The sequence below is a fragment of the Taudactylus pleione genome, unplaced genomic scaffold, assembly GCF_031769625.1.
Source record: "Taudactylus pleione unplaced genomic scaffold, aTauple2 ptg000015l, whole genome shotgun sequence".
NCBI lineage: Eukaryota > Metazoa > Chordata > Amphibia > Anura > Myobatrachidae > Taudactylus > Taudactylus pleione.
The window spans coordinates 22,527,717-22,545,014 of NW_028284417.1; the positions used below are offsets into that span (position 1 = coordinate 22,527,717).

Genomic DNA, 17,298 nt, shown 5'->3' on the forward strand with positions numbered 1-17,298 from the left:
CAAAAGTGGCAGTCTCTGTCGCAGAAGTGCTTGGTTAAACTGCATGTCCTTAATATACAACATAAGGGTGGGTGGGAGGACAATTCCGTCTTTCGCCAATTTTCATTATCGGCTGTATTTTGGGGGGGCATTGGTGATGAACTTCTTTCAAGTCGATCCTTTACCAACTCATACTTTATTCTTATCATGTTGGTTGCATGTGCTTGACTAGCAGCATATAACGAAATAATTACAAAGAGCAATAATTGTATAATACTGTTTTGGGGGGGAATTGTTGAAGGTATTTTTGCATAGACAAACATTTTTATTGGTAGTTGCATTACTACACATTTTAAAAAAGAAAATAATTACAATGTTATTAGCCAACGATTTCCGTCAAGGGTTAGAGAACACATATTAGGAGGCTGGCCATACTACCCTCTCCTTCCTCATAAATTTTCTTAGTCAATCAAACAATTAAATTAACTAATAAATCATTCCTTTACCTGCCTTCCACTACATACATACTCCATCTCCATTTCCCTGTACTGCCCTTGGGCCTCTGATCTAGTTCTTGATTCATGAAAATATTTTTTCTATGGGGTCGTATAGTTTATTAAACTGGCATCCTCTCTTCCACTGCAGTGCCACTCTTTCCTAGATGTGCCATGTTTGAAGTTGAACAGCAACACTGCTGTTGCTTAGCTTAGTTGGCCAGCTAGCTCGCTGCAGCCTTTGGCCAATATTGGTGACAACAATATTGTGAGGTGGTCAAAATTGACTTGAAATTACTTTAAATGAATGGTATTGAGGTTAAAACTGTAGGAACAAAAATGCCCAAAATAACATCATTTTAGCTATTTCTATCAATTTAAAACTAAAAACAGAACAAAAACACTTGACTTTGGTTTAGCAAAACCCTAACCAAAACATGAAGATGAATCCAGAACCAAAGCACGAATCAGTGCACATCTCTACTTTTTATATTAGCAGACCAATGATACAGGACAGTTATTAAAAGTTCACGCTGAGTCCATATTTACACTTCCAAAATATTTATTGTATAAAATCTGAATTTAAGATTCCTCAACATCTCTTGTTAGGTTCACTTTAACCATGTTTGTAGGCTTTGATACTCCACAACCACGGAGTCCTGACAGATAGACCTGTGGCTTTGGCACATTGCTTGAGTTATCCCGTTTTGTCTGTGTGCCCGCTTGCTTTGGTAGGTACATCTGGGTGAAGTTTTCTCTTCTCATGTGGCTGCAATGTGTCTGCATGGAATGAGTCACTTTCTGCCGCAAATTAGTCTGTGAGAAAGAAAATAGTCATTACACTGCTCAGAGTTATGCAGTCAATAAAAACTAACGTAAGTTCTGTTATGCAAGACCTACATATTCCTTCCTAACCTTCAAATCACAGAGAACTTCGATCGTATGAGGTATACAGTATTGGGTTCAAATGTAGGACAGATCAATAAGGCACCGGGCTACACCCAGCTGCCATCCCGTGTAAATAGGAGTACTGAAAGCTCAGTCATCTTAGTGATCTATTGATAACTGTCCTGAGGGCCCTTAATTCTACTTTCAACTTCAGATGAAACTGAATACATGGAATTTATGGCTGTTCACCCATCTGTAAATAGGTCTCTATAATTATTTCTACAATGTAATTTTTATTTAGAAAAATGAATAGAATGCAAATGAATGTGCAAGTCTCAGTAAAATCCAGTCACTATGGCAACTATTTAGGACATCCTGGAGGAGTACAGGATGCAAAAGAACAGCCTGACACATCTGATAAAACCCTTGTTCTGCCTCCTACAAATGTACAGTCACTCACCTTCTTCTTGCTGCACAGCACACTCCTTCTGTATGTCTTTCTCTCATTCTAACCTCTCATACAATTGGCAGATAGGAGCACTGAGAGGGGAGGGGAGTGGGTACTACTTACCGGGCTTGATAGAGGGGCCTGGTGGGGGCCCGGGTCCAATGCCATCTCCCTCTTACCTGTCAGCAGCCCAGCACACACTGTTGTGTGCTGGGCTGCAGCGAGAAACCACTCCCACAGGCAGAGGAGAGCAATCACACTGATCGCACCTCCCTTGGATTTGTGCTGGGCTGAGGAACTCACAACACCCCCCTTCCTGAGTGGGGCTGCAAAGAGGGTTTTTTCCTAAGGGGTCATGACCATGCCTCCCGCAATTGGGCCATGCCCCCTTTCCACCAGGCCAGCTCTCTAAGGCCCTGGATAGTGAGGATGTCGCTGGTGTCACACTATGCGGCCTCTTGTTGTCACTGACTGGATTATTAGAGCGGCAGCATGGTATGTGATGTCAAGAGACATTCCATCTCTGGGCCTGTTTCACTATGGATCACTATTCTGCTTATACGCACGCAACGCAGTTGGTAATTATCAGCATTGATATGTAAATGTTTGCATCCTCATTGCGAACGCAGCCTGACATAAAGACGCCCACTTCCCCTTACATCCGTATACTTGGCCAACATAGAGAAACAATCGGTTGAAACGCACTGACACCCCTACGTTTCCCGACTCCCCCCCCCCTTCTCCACCCCCAAACGGTACTTCCTGTCAATCACTCTGCAATAAGTCTGTGTAGTCACTGCAATCGCAGTCCCGATCGCAGTGGCTGGTTTGCGCAGGGGCACAGAATGCAACAATTGGCCGATTGCGTGCATAATCGCAGTTGCGATCCTTGCTGAATCAGGAACTAGGTTGCTGTCTCCCCAGTCACTGCTGCCAGGTTTTAACATGTTGCATCAGTTCATTTGTGACTGCAGTGTAAGAAAAATTGCTGCCCCATTTGTGATTTGCACGAAAGAGCAGCATGCAGTGATTTGTTTTTTTGTGGTCTGAGGGTGTGTCTGGTGCCGATATTTATCGAAGACTTTGTGCACAGTATGGAGAAAGTGTTTTGTCGCAAAGAAGTGTATAAATGGATAGAGAAGTTCAAAGAAGGTCACCCAAGTGTCAGCCATGAAGAAGGAGCCGGACGCCTGTCCACGTCCACGACTGTTGAGAACATTGAGCATGAAAGTGAACTGATTCTGTTGGATAGACGAGTGACAGTGGATTATGTTGCAAATCATTAGCCCTAAGAGTATGAAGATACAAGTCTGATGAAGAAGTGAAGACAGCGGTGCATTCATGGCTTGCAGTGAGGGAATACGAAAGCTTGATGACAGATGGACAAAGTGTATTGAAAAGCAGGGAGATCATGTCGATAAATAATGTATTTGTATTTCTCTGAAAGTTGATTAAAAGTGCAGATAATTTTTACTCACCCTCGTATATATGTGTGTGTGTGTATATATATATATATTTATTTTTTATCTGTATATAGATGTGTACCTACAGTATGTATAGGAGTGTGGGTGTATGCAAGTACATTGAAATGTGTACCTATGTGCAGTATGTATATGTTTATCTATGTATATGACTATATGTGTACCCATGGGTTAAAGTGGGGCAGAACTACATTCAGTCACTTCTATTTGGAGACAGAACCAGTTCCGCTTCCTCCGACCCAACTCAGCCCGGCACCGCAGGGAGTCTCCATTTGTCGTGTGCCTGCTGAGATTTTGTTACCAGTGGGCGTCCGGCTCCCTCCCCGCAGAGCTAGCGGCTGGAGCTCACTCTTGAGCTCCGGCTTCCGGCCCCCCCCCCCCATGGGCACTATGGGAGAGATGTCATGACGTCTCTCCCATAGTTCAGAGGAGCAGCCAGGCGGACCGGAGGCAGCGGACGCATGAGAGGGGGTTAAGGTAAGTATTGTTTTGTTTTCTTTTTGTGTAAGTGGTTTCACTATAGGGGACATTACTCAGGAGGCATAACTATTGGGGCCACTACTACAGGGGGCATCACTACTGGGGGCACTACCACTACTGGGGGCACTGCATAAGGGGCACCACTACTGGGGTCACTGAATAACGGGCACTACCACTGTGGGCACTGCATAAGGGGCACTACCACTACTGGGGGCACCACTACAATGGGCATTGCATAAGGGGCACTACTGCTGTGGGCATTATGGTAAGGGCACTACTGCTGTGGGCATTGTGTAAGGGGCACTACTATGTGGTATAATGTGAATCGGATGAATCAAGATTGTGCTACTGTGTGGTGTAATTTGAATTGGGAATACTATTGGGTGACCACGCCCCTTTCTTTTGAGACCACACCCATTTTTGGCGCGCACTGTCCCTTTTGTTTTTAAAAGTGCTGGGGGGGGGGGGGGGCAATTCCACCACTTCTCTAGGACCACTTTAAGCACTGTGTGTACCTATGTAATAAAGTGTGTGCAGTATTAATAAACAAATGGCAGCATGTTTTTCACTATAAAAGGGAATATATATGTATATGAGTGTCTGTGTGTGTTTCCATGTATGTGAACCTACAGTATGTTTCTGTATATATGAATATATGTGTAAATATGTATATGAGGGTCTGTATGTATCTATGTATATAAGTGAATGTATGAGTATGCTGTATGTGTACCTATGTAATAAAGCATGTGCGGTATAAAGAAACAAGAGGCAGCAAGATTTCCACTTCCGCAATACATATGGCTCCCCATATGCATTAAAAAGGGTCCGCAGTGGATATTAGTGCAGCTTATTAAGGGGTCAGTAATATAGTGTACAGATGTGTTCACATACATCGATCCTCAACGCGCTACAAGTCGTGCCACGAGACGTGGGAGTTCTTTTTTTTTCAAATGCATCTTATTCACACAGTCATGTGCATAGCTAGCACAAGCAACTTCTGCTGATTAAAATGATATGCAGCATGCCTATATACTGTGTGCATCTGCGGGTGTATCTGTATGTGAAATGCGCTATCTTACAGTGTCAGCAGCTGTAACACTAACGTAGCGTTTCGCATGCAGATACACCCGCAGACGCACACAAAAAGCTGCTGAGGGGTCTCTGGTCCTGGACCCATACCTGGGGACCTTGTGGTTGTGACGTGAGGCCATGAGGTATACATTTGGTAGGCCCCATTTGTTCACCAGGAGGTGAAAGACATCCAGGTGAATAAGCCATTCACCTGTGTGTACATCCTGATGGCTTAGGAAGTCTTCTCCCCAGTTGAAGACTTCGGGGATGAATACTTCAGAGATTGCCAGGAGAAAACGTTCGGCCAACATTAGGATGTGTGTTACCTCCGGCATGGCTGCCCGACTTTGCGTGCCTCTTTGATGGTTGAGGTAGGATACTGTGGTCGCATTGTCGGACTGGATTTGGACTGGCCTGCCCTGGAGAAGGTGTTGCGCCAAAGGGAGCGCTCTGTACACAGCTTGAAGCTCCAGGATATTTATAGGCAGGTGACTTTACTGAGTAGTCCATCTTCCCTGAAAGGTATGATGACATGTTACTGCGTCCCATCCGCGAAAGGCTGGCATCTGTAGTGAGAAGTTCCCAATTTGGAACCCAGAAGGGGCGACCCTCATCCAGATGGAACGTCTGTACCCACCATGAAAGGGAAAGCCGAACCTATGGAGAGAGGAGGATCATCTGGGACCGGATCAGATGATACCGTCCATTCCACTGGGAGAGAATCAATTGTTGAAGGGGCCTGGAGTGGAACTGTGCATATTCCACCATATCAAAGGTGGATACCATGGGCCCGGGACCTGCATTGCTGAGTGAATGGTTACTCTTTGATTGCAGAGAAATTTGTGCACATGCAATTGCAGTACCAAAATCTTGTCTGCTGGCAGAAAGATCCTTTGTACCTGCAGACAGGCAATGATCAGTTGGAGATGGCGCTGTAAAACAGCCTGTGACTGTGCCAAAATTAAGAGGTCGTCTAGGTATAGCACGATTCTGACTCCCTGATGCCTCAGGTAGGCCGTCATTACTGCCATTATTTTGGTAAAGACCCATGGGGCCATTAACAGACCAAATGGCAGTGCCTGAAACTGGTAATGTCGCTGCAGAACAGCAAACCATAGAAATCGGTGGTGGGATGGTGTAATAGGCACATGCAGTTACGCATCCTGAATGTCCAGAGAAACCATAAAATCCCCAGGTCCCATTGCCAGAACAAAAGCTCGTAAAGTATCCATGTGGAACTTGGGCACTCGGATAAACCTGTTGAGGGGGTTGAGAATAGGCCGATGAGACCCATCGACTTCTGAATCAAAAAGAGAGTGGAATAGAAACCAGTTCCTCGAAGATCCGAAGGAACAGGTATTACCACACCTGAACTCAGCAGGGAGTGAGAGGCTGCCTCGAAGGCCTGGGCCTTGATGGGGTCTGATGGACGACCTGTACAAAAGAATTGCTGGGGAGAACATCTCCGGAAAGTGAGAGCGTATCCACGAGAGAACACTTCTCTGACCCAGGCGTCTGTGGTTGTCTGATGCCATAAGTTGGCGAACCGCCTCCCACCCTGGGATCCTCCAGGAGGAGGCCCACCCCATCAGGTGGAGGGTTTGTCATCAGACTTAGGAGCTGGATGTCTGGTCCCCAAGGCTGCTTAGATCTAGACTTGTTGGTCTTGTCTAAAGCAGGCTGCCTTGGAAAGGACTGTCCTTTTGCCTTACCTTGGGGATGAAATGCCCAAAAGGAAGACCTATTAGGCTTAGGAGTAGCTGCTGATGGCAAAAAAGCTAATTTTGAGGCTGCCAGAGTAGCCATTATTTTGTCCAAGTCTGCGCCAAACAGTAAGTTGCCAGAGAAAGGCAAGGATTCAAGGACTTTCTTAGATTCCGAGTCTGCTGTCCAGGATTGTAGCCAAAGGACTCTGCGGGCAACTACCGAAGTCGCAGAAGCAAGGAGTCCAGTATCCAACGCAGCTTCTTCCAAATAAGAGGCTGCCTCGTGAATATGGGAGATGTAGGCCAGTTGCTCCCTGATAGCATCTAATGACATGCTGTCTCCCAGTGCAATTGTCCATCCTTCAATAGCCTTAGCTACCCAGGCTGCAGCCCAAGCCAGCCTAGTAATAGCGCCAGAAAAAGAGTAAACAGACTTAAGACAAGTCTCTAGTTTTCCATCTGTAGTATCCTTAAGGAAGGATGAGGATGGTATAGGCAACATAGAGCGCTTAATAAAGGTGCCACATGAGAATCCACCATAGAAGGGACTTTACATTTAGTACACTCACCAGGTGGGAGAGGGTAAAAAAAGACCAGTTTTCTTGGAATCTGGAAACATTAGTTAGTAATATTCCATGCTTCCCCCATAAGCTCTGTGAGCTGTTCTGACTGAGGGAACTCAGCCTTAACCACCTTTTGTCATTTAAACACTGGGGCTTTAGACTTAGGAGCGGGTTCCTCATCCTCTATATTCAAGATCAATTTAACCGCCCTTACTAGAGAAGGAACATCCATTATCGAATGACGGGGACCCCGGAGGAGAACCCTGTGCATCATCTGCCTCCTCAGATGATGTGTCAGAATTTGAAAGCTGGGCAGACTGCAATAATACAGGCCGCCTATGTGCTTTGGTGGCTAATGGTCTGTCCGCCTGTAACATATTTTGCTGAAAGGCGGCAGACGTATGCACCATTTCCTGAGCTGGGTCGCCATAAGCATCCATCCAGGAAGGATGCATAGGGGGTGCCAAACTAGCAGGTTCTAAATGCTGTGGGTACCCCACAGTGGGTGGAAGCATGGGAGCTGATAAGCGATCCACTAACGTCGTCATAATTTGTGCAAAGGAGGACACCCAAGGTGGCTCCTGCATCAGTACTGGTAAATTAAGCTAGAGAGGAGGTACATGACAATTAGCACACTGACCATCCTGCACAATATCATGAGAGGAGCCTCCTGTATACCCTTGCCTTTGGAAGACATAGTAATACCAGTAAGCAGCACACAATACAGTGTATAGCTAATAATCCAATGCAACACCCTTCACAAATACATGTAAATGTGAAGTACAAATGAACCTCTACACACCTGGTAGTGATGGGTTAAGAAAGAGCAGCAGGGATAGATATAGCTTACAGTCAGAAAGTTAAAGGCAGTATACCACCACAGCAGAGCTACTGTAGCACAATTCACATACAATGCATATAAATATACTTGCAATGGGCACTGAATCAACTACTCAAGCAAAACTAGGCTGGTAGGATTTGAGTGCTGTATAACCTGGCTCCAGGGAGAGGTATATAGGGATACAGGATCCGATATCCTAAGACCTACAGCTTCAGAAAAGCCCTCATTAAAGGCACCTGAGCGTCTCATTAGGGAGGGTGTAGGAGGAGCAGCTCAGATGTGGGAAGACTCAGCTGAGAAATCACATTCTGAGCTGGGAAAGGGGCTGTCAGACGAGAGCTTACTTCCCCACTGCTGTATATACCCCCGGATCTACTGGCTTAACAAAGGCGCCAAACGCCAGATTTTACTGCCCTGGTGGTGTAGTGGGGCAGCGGACACACCAGTCACCCCACAATAGCGGCCTCAGACTGGTCTCCACAGCCGGAGGTAAGGACTGCATAACAACGTGATTACCCGCAAGCAGGGAATCATCTTACCTGACATCCCCGTTATCCGGCCGCAGTCCAGGGTCTCCCAGGGAAGTGCTAGCCAAGCTCCGCTGGTGCCTGCTGTAATCACCGCACCGCTCACCGGTGTTGCAGCACCCGCAGGGGTAGTAGAAGCAGTCACGCAGGTGTCCATTAAAAAGCTCAGCGCGACTTGCTCAGAAACAAAGTAAAAACTTTCAAATATAAAATAAAAGCTTGGGGATGTCTAACACAGCCCCACTATTCTCAAAGGTGCTACTGCTTCTGCCAGCACCAAACAAAAAAACTGGCTGCCATTGGCTGGGGTATATATGGAAGAGAGCCGGTGCATCCTGGGAGCTAAAGCTTTAACTGTATGGTGCACGGCTCACTCCAACCAACTGCACTCTATGGTAATCCCTGTGGACTCCCTGTGGACCCCCTATGGACCCTGCAGAAGAAAAAAGTATTGGGCATTCTAAAACACTAACTATAGTAGAATGGTATTTTGTGATCTCATGAAAGCACACGTCGTCTATATACACTATATACATTGTAGATTTAAGCATTTTTTGGTCTAAACCAACATTCATGAGAATACATTCTTAAGAACTTGATAAAGGCAAGTTGTCTGGTAACCAGGCTATCCGGAATGGAAAGAGTTAATCACGGCCAGAGAGTAAATTGAGACACAACCAGCAATGGGGTCAAACAATACTCTAAACTTTATTAGGCGTGTCAAGCATTTATATAGCTTCTTCAGTAGTTATCATTTGTAGGCATGCGTACTAACGATTTGATTAAGACAGTCACATACACACTGGGAGCTATTACTTGTGTCAGCAGCAGGGGGCGGTATTGTATTATTAATAAGCAAATACTAATATTATATATTTTTTTACACATAATTAAAAAGTTCTTCTCATTATCTCTGAGACTATGCATAGTGACCTTGCATTCCGAGATTTGTTTATACATCTCCAAAACTCCTCACAATAGGCAAATAGAACTCCTTATCAACAGGCGTACATTCCTGTCTCAGCACAAATTTGAACAAACCAATATCCAGAGTTTAAAGCTGCATACACACGTAAAGATTACCTGTCAAACCAACCAACTAGTTGATTGGTTGGAATGAAAATCCGATAAGGTATGAAAGCAAATGACAATCAGCAATTTGCTCACAATGCCAGAAAATGGACAAAAACTGTTGCTTGAACAAATTGTTTAGATCAAACATTTAACAAACTTGTCTGAACGACCATTTTCATCTGTTTTCTGGCATTTAGGAGAAAATTGACGATTGTCATTTGCTTTCATACCTTACCAGATTTTCATTCCAACCAATCAACTAGTTGGTTAGCTTGACAGATAATCTTTACGTGTGTATGCAGCTTTACTATCAAACTCAATAGGTACCATTGCCTTTATGAATACTATTCATGCTTCATATGCTATGTGCCCCAATGAAGTTGCAGGAGCAATGACTGCCCCCAGTTTAAGTATGCAGCAGGTTCTCTTTAAATTGCACAATGTCTGCTGCCTCTGTTATACTGAAATTATGACCAATTTACTATTCCAAAAAGCTTCACACTGGAATTTAATTTAAATAGTTAAAAAAAAAAATTAATTCTATTGAGAGACTGTTCAGAATAAGTTTGGAGAGACAAAATTATTGCTTTAACAATGTTTACACAAACCAGTTTAATTGCTTTCCTCCGCAGTTCCCATTCATTCCACTCATATAACTTGACAATGTTGGTTTCCAGAATATGTGTATCCGTTTGTGTGCTGCTATTGCATTTGGTGATTGGTTTCATCAGCAGCGTTTCAGCAGCATGGGCCTGGAGGGGAAATAACATAACTATTCTGAGAAGTTTGACACAAAATCATCTTTACCTGTAAGCATAGAAAATAGTCAACCTGGGGTACATAGAAAAACCTTTTTTAAACACAGAATGTGCTACAAGCAGGGCCGGATTTACTGTCCGCAAGTCCCACGGGGCATGCGGACAGGCCCCTCGAAATCCAGCCCTGACCATCCGGCAGGCTCAGTGGCGGACATATCGATGGTGCAGCTCAGTGGTGGACATATCAGCTGTGCAGCAGCATTGACAGCAGTGCTAATAATAAGTCAAACTGATTCATTACAGTACACTGCGGTCCAGCCCGCCTCCTCTCCTCCCCTATGGTCTCCTCTTCTCATCTTACCTCTCTGATACTGCTGTTATTAGAGGTCAGACGTCACAATCTAGTGACCGTCCCCGGCGTGAAAACCAGAGGAGAGGAGCGCTACAGTCAGGGTTAAGTCTAAAGTCAGGCATGCCGGTCCGGATCTCCTCAGCCTCTCTCTGGGCTCCTGCTGTGTTGGCCAGGGGAAAATACTTACCTGCTGTAGCTTCTCTGCACAAGGACTGCATGAAAGGTCAGTTCTTCACTCACAGTTAACTCCTGATTTGCTCGCTCTCTCTCCTTCCACTAGTATTATATTTCCTCAGCTCTCGTGTTAAACCCCCCTTGTTTTTTCTGCCTGTCTGCCCCGCTAATACTTTCCCATCATGTCCCAGTGTACCCTTTCAGCTCAATTTACCCCCTTTACTCCCTCCTTCAGAAACCTAACATACCCTTTGCCTCTATCCATTACCTGTCACTCACTGCTTCTCCTTGTCACCCTCTCCCTTTCACCCACTCTCCGTCATCTTCTCCCTGTCTCCAACTGCCTCTCCCTGTCTCCCTGTTTCACCTACTCTGTCATCCTCTTCCTCTCCGTTACCCTCTGCCTGTCACCCACTGCTTCTCCCCATCACCCTCTGCTTGTCACCCTCTCCCCATCAGCCTCTGCCTCTCCCTGTCACCCTCTGCCTCTTCCTGTCACCCACTGCTTCTCCTTGTCATCCACTCCCTCTCCCTGTCACCCACTGTCCCTCTTTGTAACCTTCTCCCTTTCACCCACTATCCGTCACATTCTCCCTGTCATCCACTGCTTTCCCCTATCACCCTCTGCTTGTCACCCTTTCCCTGTCACCCTCCATCAGTTGCTCTCTGCCTCTCTCTGTCACCCAGCGCTGTGGGGCATATTGTGAAATACGTATATATATTATCCTTCATTTATATGGCGCCACAATGTTTCCGCAGAGCCTAACAAAGTACATGAATTGTTTGAGGGAGGGTGGGCCCCAAACCGGTATCTTGCCTAGGGCCCCATGAGGTCTAAATCCGGCTCTAGTTACAGGTACAAATTGATGTTCAGCAAAATAAAAAACACGCAATTACACATACATGCCGAGTCACAGGGATCTAATCAGCATCTATACATAAGGGCGAGTATTACGGAAAACTTGTTGCAAATGATAAATGATGCTCCAGACAATCAGCTCCCAACGGTCAATTGGGAGCTGTCAACTGTCAGTTGGGATCTGATTGGCTGGAGCACCATTATCATACGTTACGAGTTTTATCACTAGCCATGACAGCATGGGGGAAATGAAGAGGATAACGAGGGTGTGTGGGGAAGTTTTTACATTTAACCCCTCGATTTTGCTGCCACCAATCTGTGAAGGCTAGTGCTGGGAAAACAGAGTTCTTTCCTTCTTCCTATTTCTACTCAATACACTGAAGGAGTCACACCATTTTCTTTTTTATTCTCATTAATTTTAAGCAGTCACAAAAGATATAGCTTCTGACAGGCATGTATGTGGCTATCTGTCAGTGTCTTTACTGTACTTGGCCTATACTTACCTGTCCCTTTTCTCAACTGTCCTTCCTCTAAACATAGGCAGGTGCCCTCCTTCTGAAGAAACTGGGAGTCAAGTCCCGGAGAAACGCTTATGGGCTATCTGTTTTTATGCTGCTACTTTAGGACAGACTTACACTGAAGTGATCTCCTATTGTTCTGGAAATTATCCATATCCCTGGGAGCTTCTCACATCACACCTATTTGGATACAACCAACAGCGGCTGCTGGCCATCCCGGCACTGACACAGATGCAGCGTGTCAGACAACTTAATCCAGGAGCTTCAAACGGAGACTGTGTAACAAGAAGCTGACCAAGGCTGAGGTGAGCCACAGGACCAGATGGGTATTATTCCACGGGACTCTCAATTATTTTTATACTTCGGCAGCATCTATATTAGCTTCACTGTGCTGTGCATGCAGCTTGTTATAGAGACTTTATTCTCAAAGCATCATTCTATATACTGGATTTGACATTTCAAACATTTCCTATTAGGCGAGATCCCATATTAACGGGAATTTGTTTTCTATTTCCATATACCATCTGGAAAGATATATCTCAGAAGTGATACATTGGGGAGATTATTGATACCATTCTGTCAGTACAAGCAGCTTTTTAACTTTTTAACTACACTGTTACCAGTGGCGGGCTGGGCCGGGGGGCAGGGTTCCATGTGCCCCCCGGGCCGCAGCATCAGGAGGGCCACGGGAAGTCTGTGTCACTGTGACACAGACTGTACCGCGTGTGAAGCGCTGACCGGACAGAGTTCGGTCAACGCTACACAAGTGACAGACACACAGCCGCCGGCTCCGGCATCTGTGTGTTTGTTGTAAGTAGCAGCCAATGAGAGTCTGTCAGACTCTCATTAGCTGCTGCTGCACCCACTGCAGGAGCCGCTCCATCTTCCAGCTCCTGCAGTGGGCAATGGGAGAGGCGTCATGACATCATATGACGTCTCTCCCATAATGCCCGGGAAGGACAGACGGAGGAGCGGATGGCGACGGCGGGAGCAGGGATTCAGGAAGTATTTATTTTTATTTTTTTTTACTACGTGTGTCTACTGGGGGGGGGGAGGTTGGCACTACAAGGGGGAGACCACTACTGGGGGCACCACAAGGGGGAGAGAACTACTGGGGGCACCACAAGGGGTGGACTACTACTAATGGGGGCAATACAAGGGGGGGACTACTACTACTGGGGGCACTACAAGGGGGGGGACTACTGGTGGCACTACAAAGGGGGAACCACTACTGGGGGCACCACAAGGGGTGGACTACTACTAATGGGGGCAATACAAGGGGGGAAACTACTACTACTGGTGGCACTACAAAGGGGGAACCACTACTGGGGGCACTGCAAGAGGGAGGGACTACTACTGGGGGCACTACAAGAGGGAGGGACTACTACTGGGGGCACTACAAGAGGGAGGGACTACTACTGGGGGCACTACAAGAGGGAGGGACTACTACTGGGGGCACTACAAGAGGGAGACCACTACTGGGGGTACTACAAGGGGGAGATCACTACTGGGGGCACTACAAGGGGGGACCAGTACTGGGGATTATAACTGGGGGCACTTCAAGGGGGGGGACTACAACTGGGGGAACTACTACTGGGGGCACTACAAGGGGGGACTACTACTACTATGGGCACTACAAGGGGAGGGGACAACTACTAGGGGCACTGCATAGGGGGGGGGGGGACTACTACTAGCGGCACTACATAGGGGGGAGGGGACTACCACTGGGGGCACTGCATTGAGGGACCACTGCTGGGGGCTCTATAAAAAGGGCAATACTGGGGGTACTGCATAGGGGGGAGATTACAACTGGGGCCACTATTTAAGGGGCACTGCATAAGGGTTACCACTATTGGGGGCACTGCACAGGGAGGACCACTACTGGGGGTACTGTATAATGGGCACTGCATAGGGGGGGTCACTACTGGGGGCACTACTGGAGGCCTGCATAAGGGGGTCCTCTCCTGGGGCACAGGGGGGCACTGCATATGGGCACCACGACGGGGCTGTCCCTAATCTTTATTTTTACTTTACATTAATCCCATATGGCCAGCCTCCTCCCAGGAACACTTGAGGGGGGGCACCGTAACACGCACGTTCTTTGGGCACCCTGGCTACACGCTACTCCTCTGCCAGGGCCGCCTGCATGCATTTGCCCCCCAGCCAGCCCCTGACTATTACAGATTATTGCATTGCAAACATTAGATTATATTTGTTTTATTGCACATTGTGTTGTAATAAATTGTCTATGTTTGTCTATCAGTGCTACCTTTTTTTATAGGTGCAAGGGTCAGATGCTTACCGATTTGAAAATGCACGGGGCTTATTTTTCCTGGCGTGTGCAGTGCAAATTTGCATAGTTACCACTGCATTAGCCTTGTAGTGCACAAGGGACTTTGTAATAAGGAAATAAAGAATTATCTTGAACCCAATAACCAGTTATCTTCAATGGCTCCCTCTTACAACTTAGTAAAAGCACTTTCAGTTAGCTCTAACAATCCTAATGGACTACCCCGATAACAGTAGTTAAAGTCAGGGCCGGTGCTAGGGTTTTCGGTGCCTTCCTGCAAAGTATAAATTTGTGCCCTCATATAGTTAGCATTCACACATTTGTAATGCAGGAGCACACATTTGTAATGCAGGAGCACACATTTGTAATGCAGGAGCACACACACATTTGTAATGCAGGAGCACACATTTGTAATGCAGGAGCACACACACATTTGTAATGCAGGAGCACACACACATTTGTAATGCAGGAGCACACATTTGTAATGCAGGAGCACACATTTGTAATGCAGGAGCACACACACATTTGTAATGCAGGAGCACACACACATTTGTAATGCAGGAGCACACACACATTTGTAATGCAGGAGCACACATTTGTAATGCAGGAGCACACATTTGTAATGCAGGAGCACACATTTGTAATGCAGGAGCACACATTTGTAATGAAGTAGCACACATTTCTAATGAAGTAGCACACATTTGTAATGCAGGAGCACACATTTGTAATGCAGGAGCACACATTTGTAATGCAGGAGCACACATTTGTAATGCAGGAGCACACACACATTTGTAATGCAGGAGCACACACACATTTGTAATGCAGGAGCACATACACATTTGTAATGCAGGAGCACACATTTGTAATGCAGGAGCACACATTTGTAATGCAGGAGCACACATTTGTAATGCAGGAGCACACATTTGTAATGCAGGAGCACACATTTGTAATGCAGGAGCACACACACATTTGTAATGCAGAAGCACACACACATTTGTAATGCAGGAGCACACATTTGTAATGCAGGAGCACACATTTGTAATGCAGGAGCACACATTTGTAATGCAGGAGCACACACACATTTGTAATGCAGAAGCACACATTTGTAATGCAGAAGCACACATTTGTAATGCAGGAGCACACATTTGTAATGCAGGAGCACACATTTGTAATGCAGGAGCACACATTTGTAATGCAGGAGCACACATTTGTAATGCAGGAGCACACATTTGTAATGCAGGAGCACACATTTGTAATGCAGGAGCACACATTTGTAATGCAGGAGCACACATTTCTAATGCAGGAGCACACATTTGTAATGCAGGAGCACACACACATTTGTAATGCAGGAGCACACACACATTTGTAATGCAGGAGCACACATTTGTAATGCAGGAGCACACATTTGTAATGCAGGAGCACACATTTGTAATGCAGGAGCACACATTTGTAATGCAGGAGCACACACACATTTGTAATGCAGAAGCACACATTTGTAATGCAGGAGCACACATTTGTAATGCAGGAGCACACATTTGTAATGCAGGAGCACACATTTCTAATGCAGGAGCACACATTTCTAATGCAGGAGCACACATTTCTAATGCAGGAGCACACATTTCTAATGCAGGAGCACACATTTGTAATGCAGGAGCACACATTTGTAATGCAGGAGCACACATTTGTAATGCAGGAGCACACACACATTTCTAATGCAGGAGCACACATTTCTAATGCAGGAGCACACATTTGTAATGCAGGAGCACACATTTGTAATGCAGGAGCACACATTTGTAATGCAGGAGCACACATTTCTAATGCAGGAGCACACATTTCTAATGCAGGAGCACACATTTCTAAAGTGTTCTAAAGTGTCCGACTACAAAGTGTGGAGTGATAGGTTCAAATTAAATTCCAGGTATGACTGTATTTTAAATTAATAAGAATGTGAAGTAACTTCATATAAGAGGGCTGATTAAAGTAATGAGACTGATTTTTTTAAATTTAGAATCAGATGATTCCAAAGGATCTGAACATTCGTAGCGTCCTTCGCATTCCATACATTTTTTGCAGCGTTTTAACAACGATTCAAGACGTGCAGTTGACTGTTTTGTGACATCACTTTTAGTGTTGGAGCTGTGGCATTTTTCACTTCATCATCTGTTGAGAACTTCCATGCAGTTGTTTATTCAGGGTTGGGAATGCCCAGAAATCACAGGGTGCTAAGTCTGGGCTATATGGAGGGTTCCAGTATCGTCCCAATAATTTCAGTCAGTGCTGCCAATGCAACAGCAGCAACATGTGGTCGGGCATGGTCTTGGAGCAAAAATCTCCTGTTTGTTAAGCAAATGTATTTTTTTCTTCCTCATGCTCCACGCAAATGGGTTTTCAGGATGTTTGCATAGTAGTCACCATTAATTGTCTTGTCCACAGGGAACCCAGTGGTGTACGATCATACCGTGCGCATCAAAGAACAGCAGAAGCATGACTTTACACGCAGAAGGAATCACATGGAATTTTTTTGGGCAGAGGCGAATTTGTGTGTTTCCATACATTGCACTGTTGTTTGAATTCCAGATCATAATAACGAATCCACGATTCGTCACACGTCACAATCAAAATTGTGTATCCTCTCCAACATGCAAATGGTGTTCTTGCAAGATTCAACTTGTCGTCGCATCTGCTCCTCTGTGAGATTTCTGGGTACCCACCTGGCACACACGCGATGCATTTTCAGTTCCTTTGTCACAATATGCTGAACCTGTTAAAATGAGATGCCAAGTGAAGCCGAAAGT

The 17,298-nt window shown here is 45.7% G+C and overlaps 1 protein-coding gene across 2 annotated transcripts in view; it reads right to left on the reverse strand.

The window, feature by feature from the left end:
• Positions 1 to 408: 408 nt before the first annotated feature.
• The window catches only part of CFAP206 (cilia and flagella associated protein 206), a 54,544-nt gene continuing 37,654 nt past the window's right edge, over positions 409 to 17,298 (reverse strand). For both annotated transcript variants that reach the window (XM_088470685.1, XM_088470694.1), the window contains exons 12-13: positions 10,161 to 10,304; positions 409 to 1,289 (exon numbers count right to left, since the gene is read on the reverse strand). In XM_088470685.1, the coding sequence (XP_088326811.1) occupies positions 1,056 to 1,289; positions 10,161 to 10,304 (378 nt within the window). In that variant the 3' untranslated portion in view covers positions 409 to 1,055. The remainder of the gene's footprint in view (positions 1,290 to 10,160; positions 10,305 to 17,298) is intronic.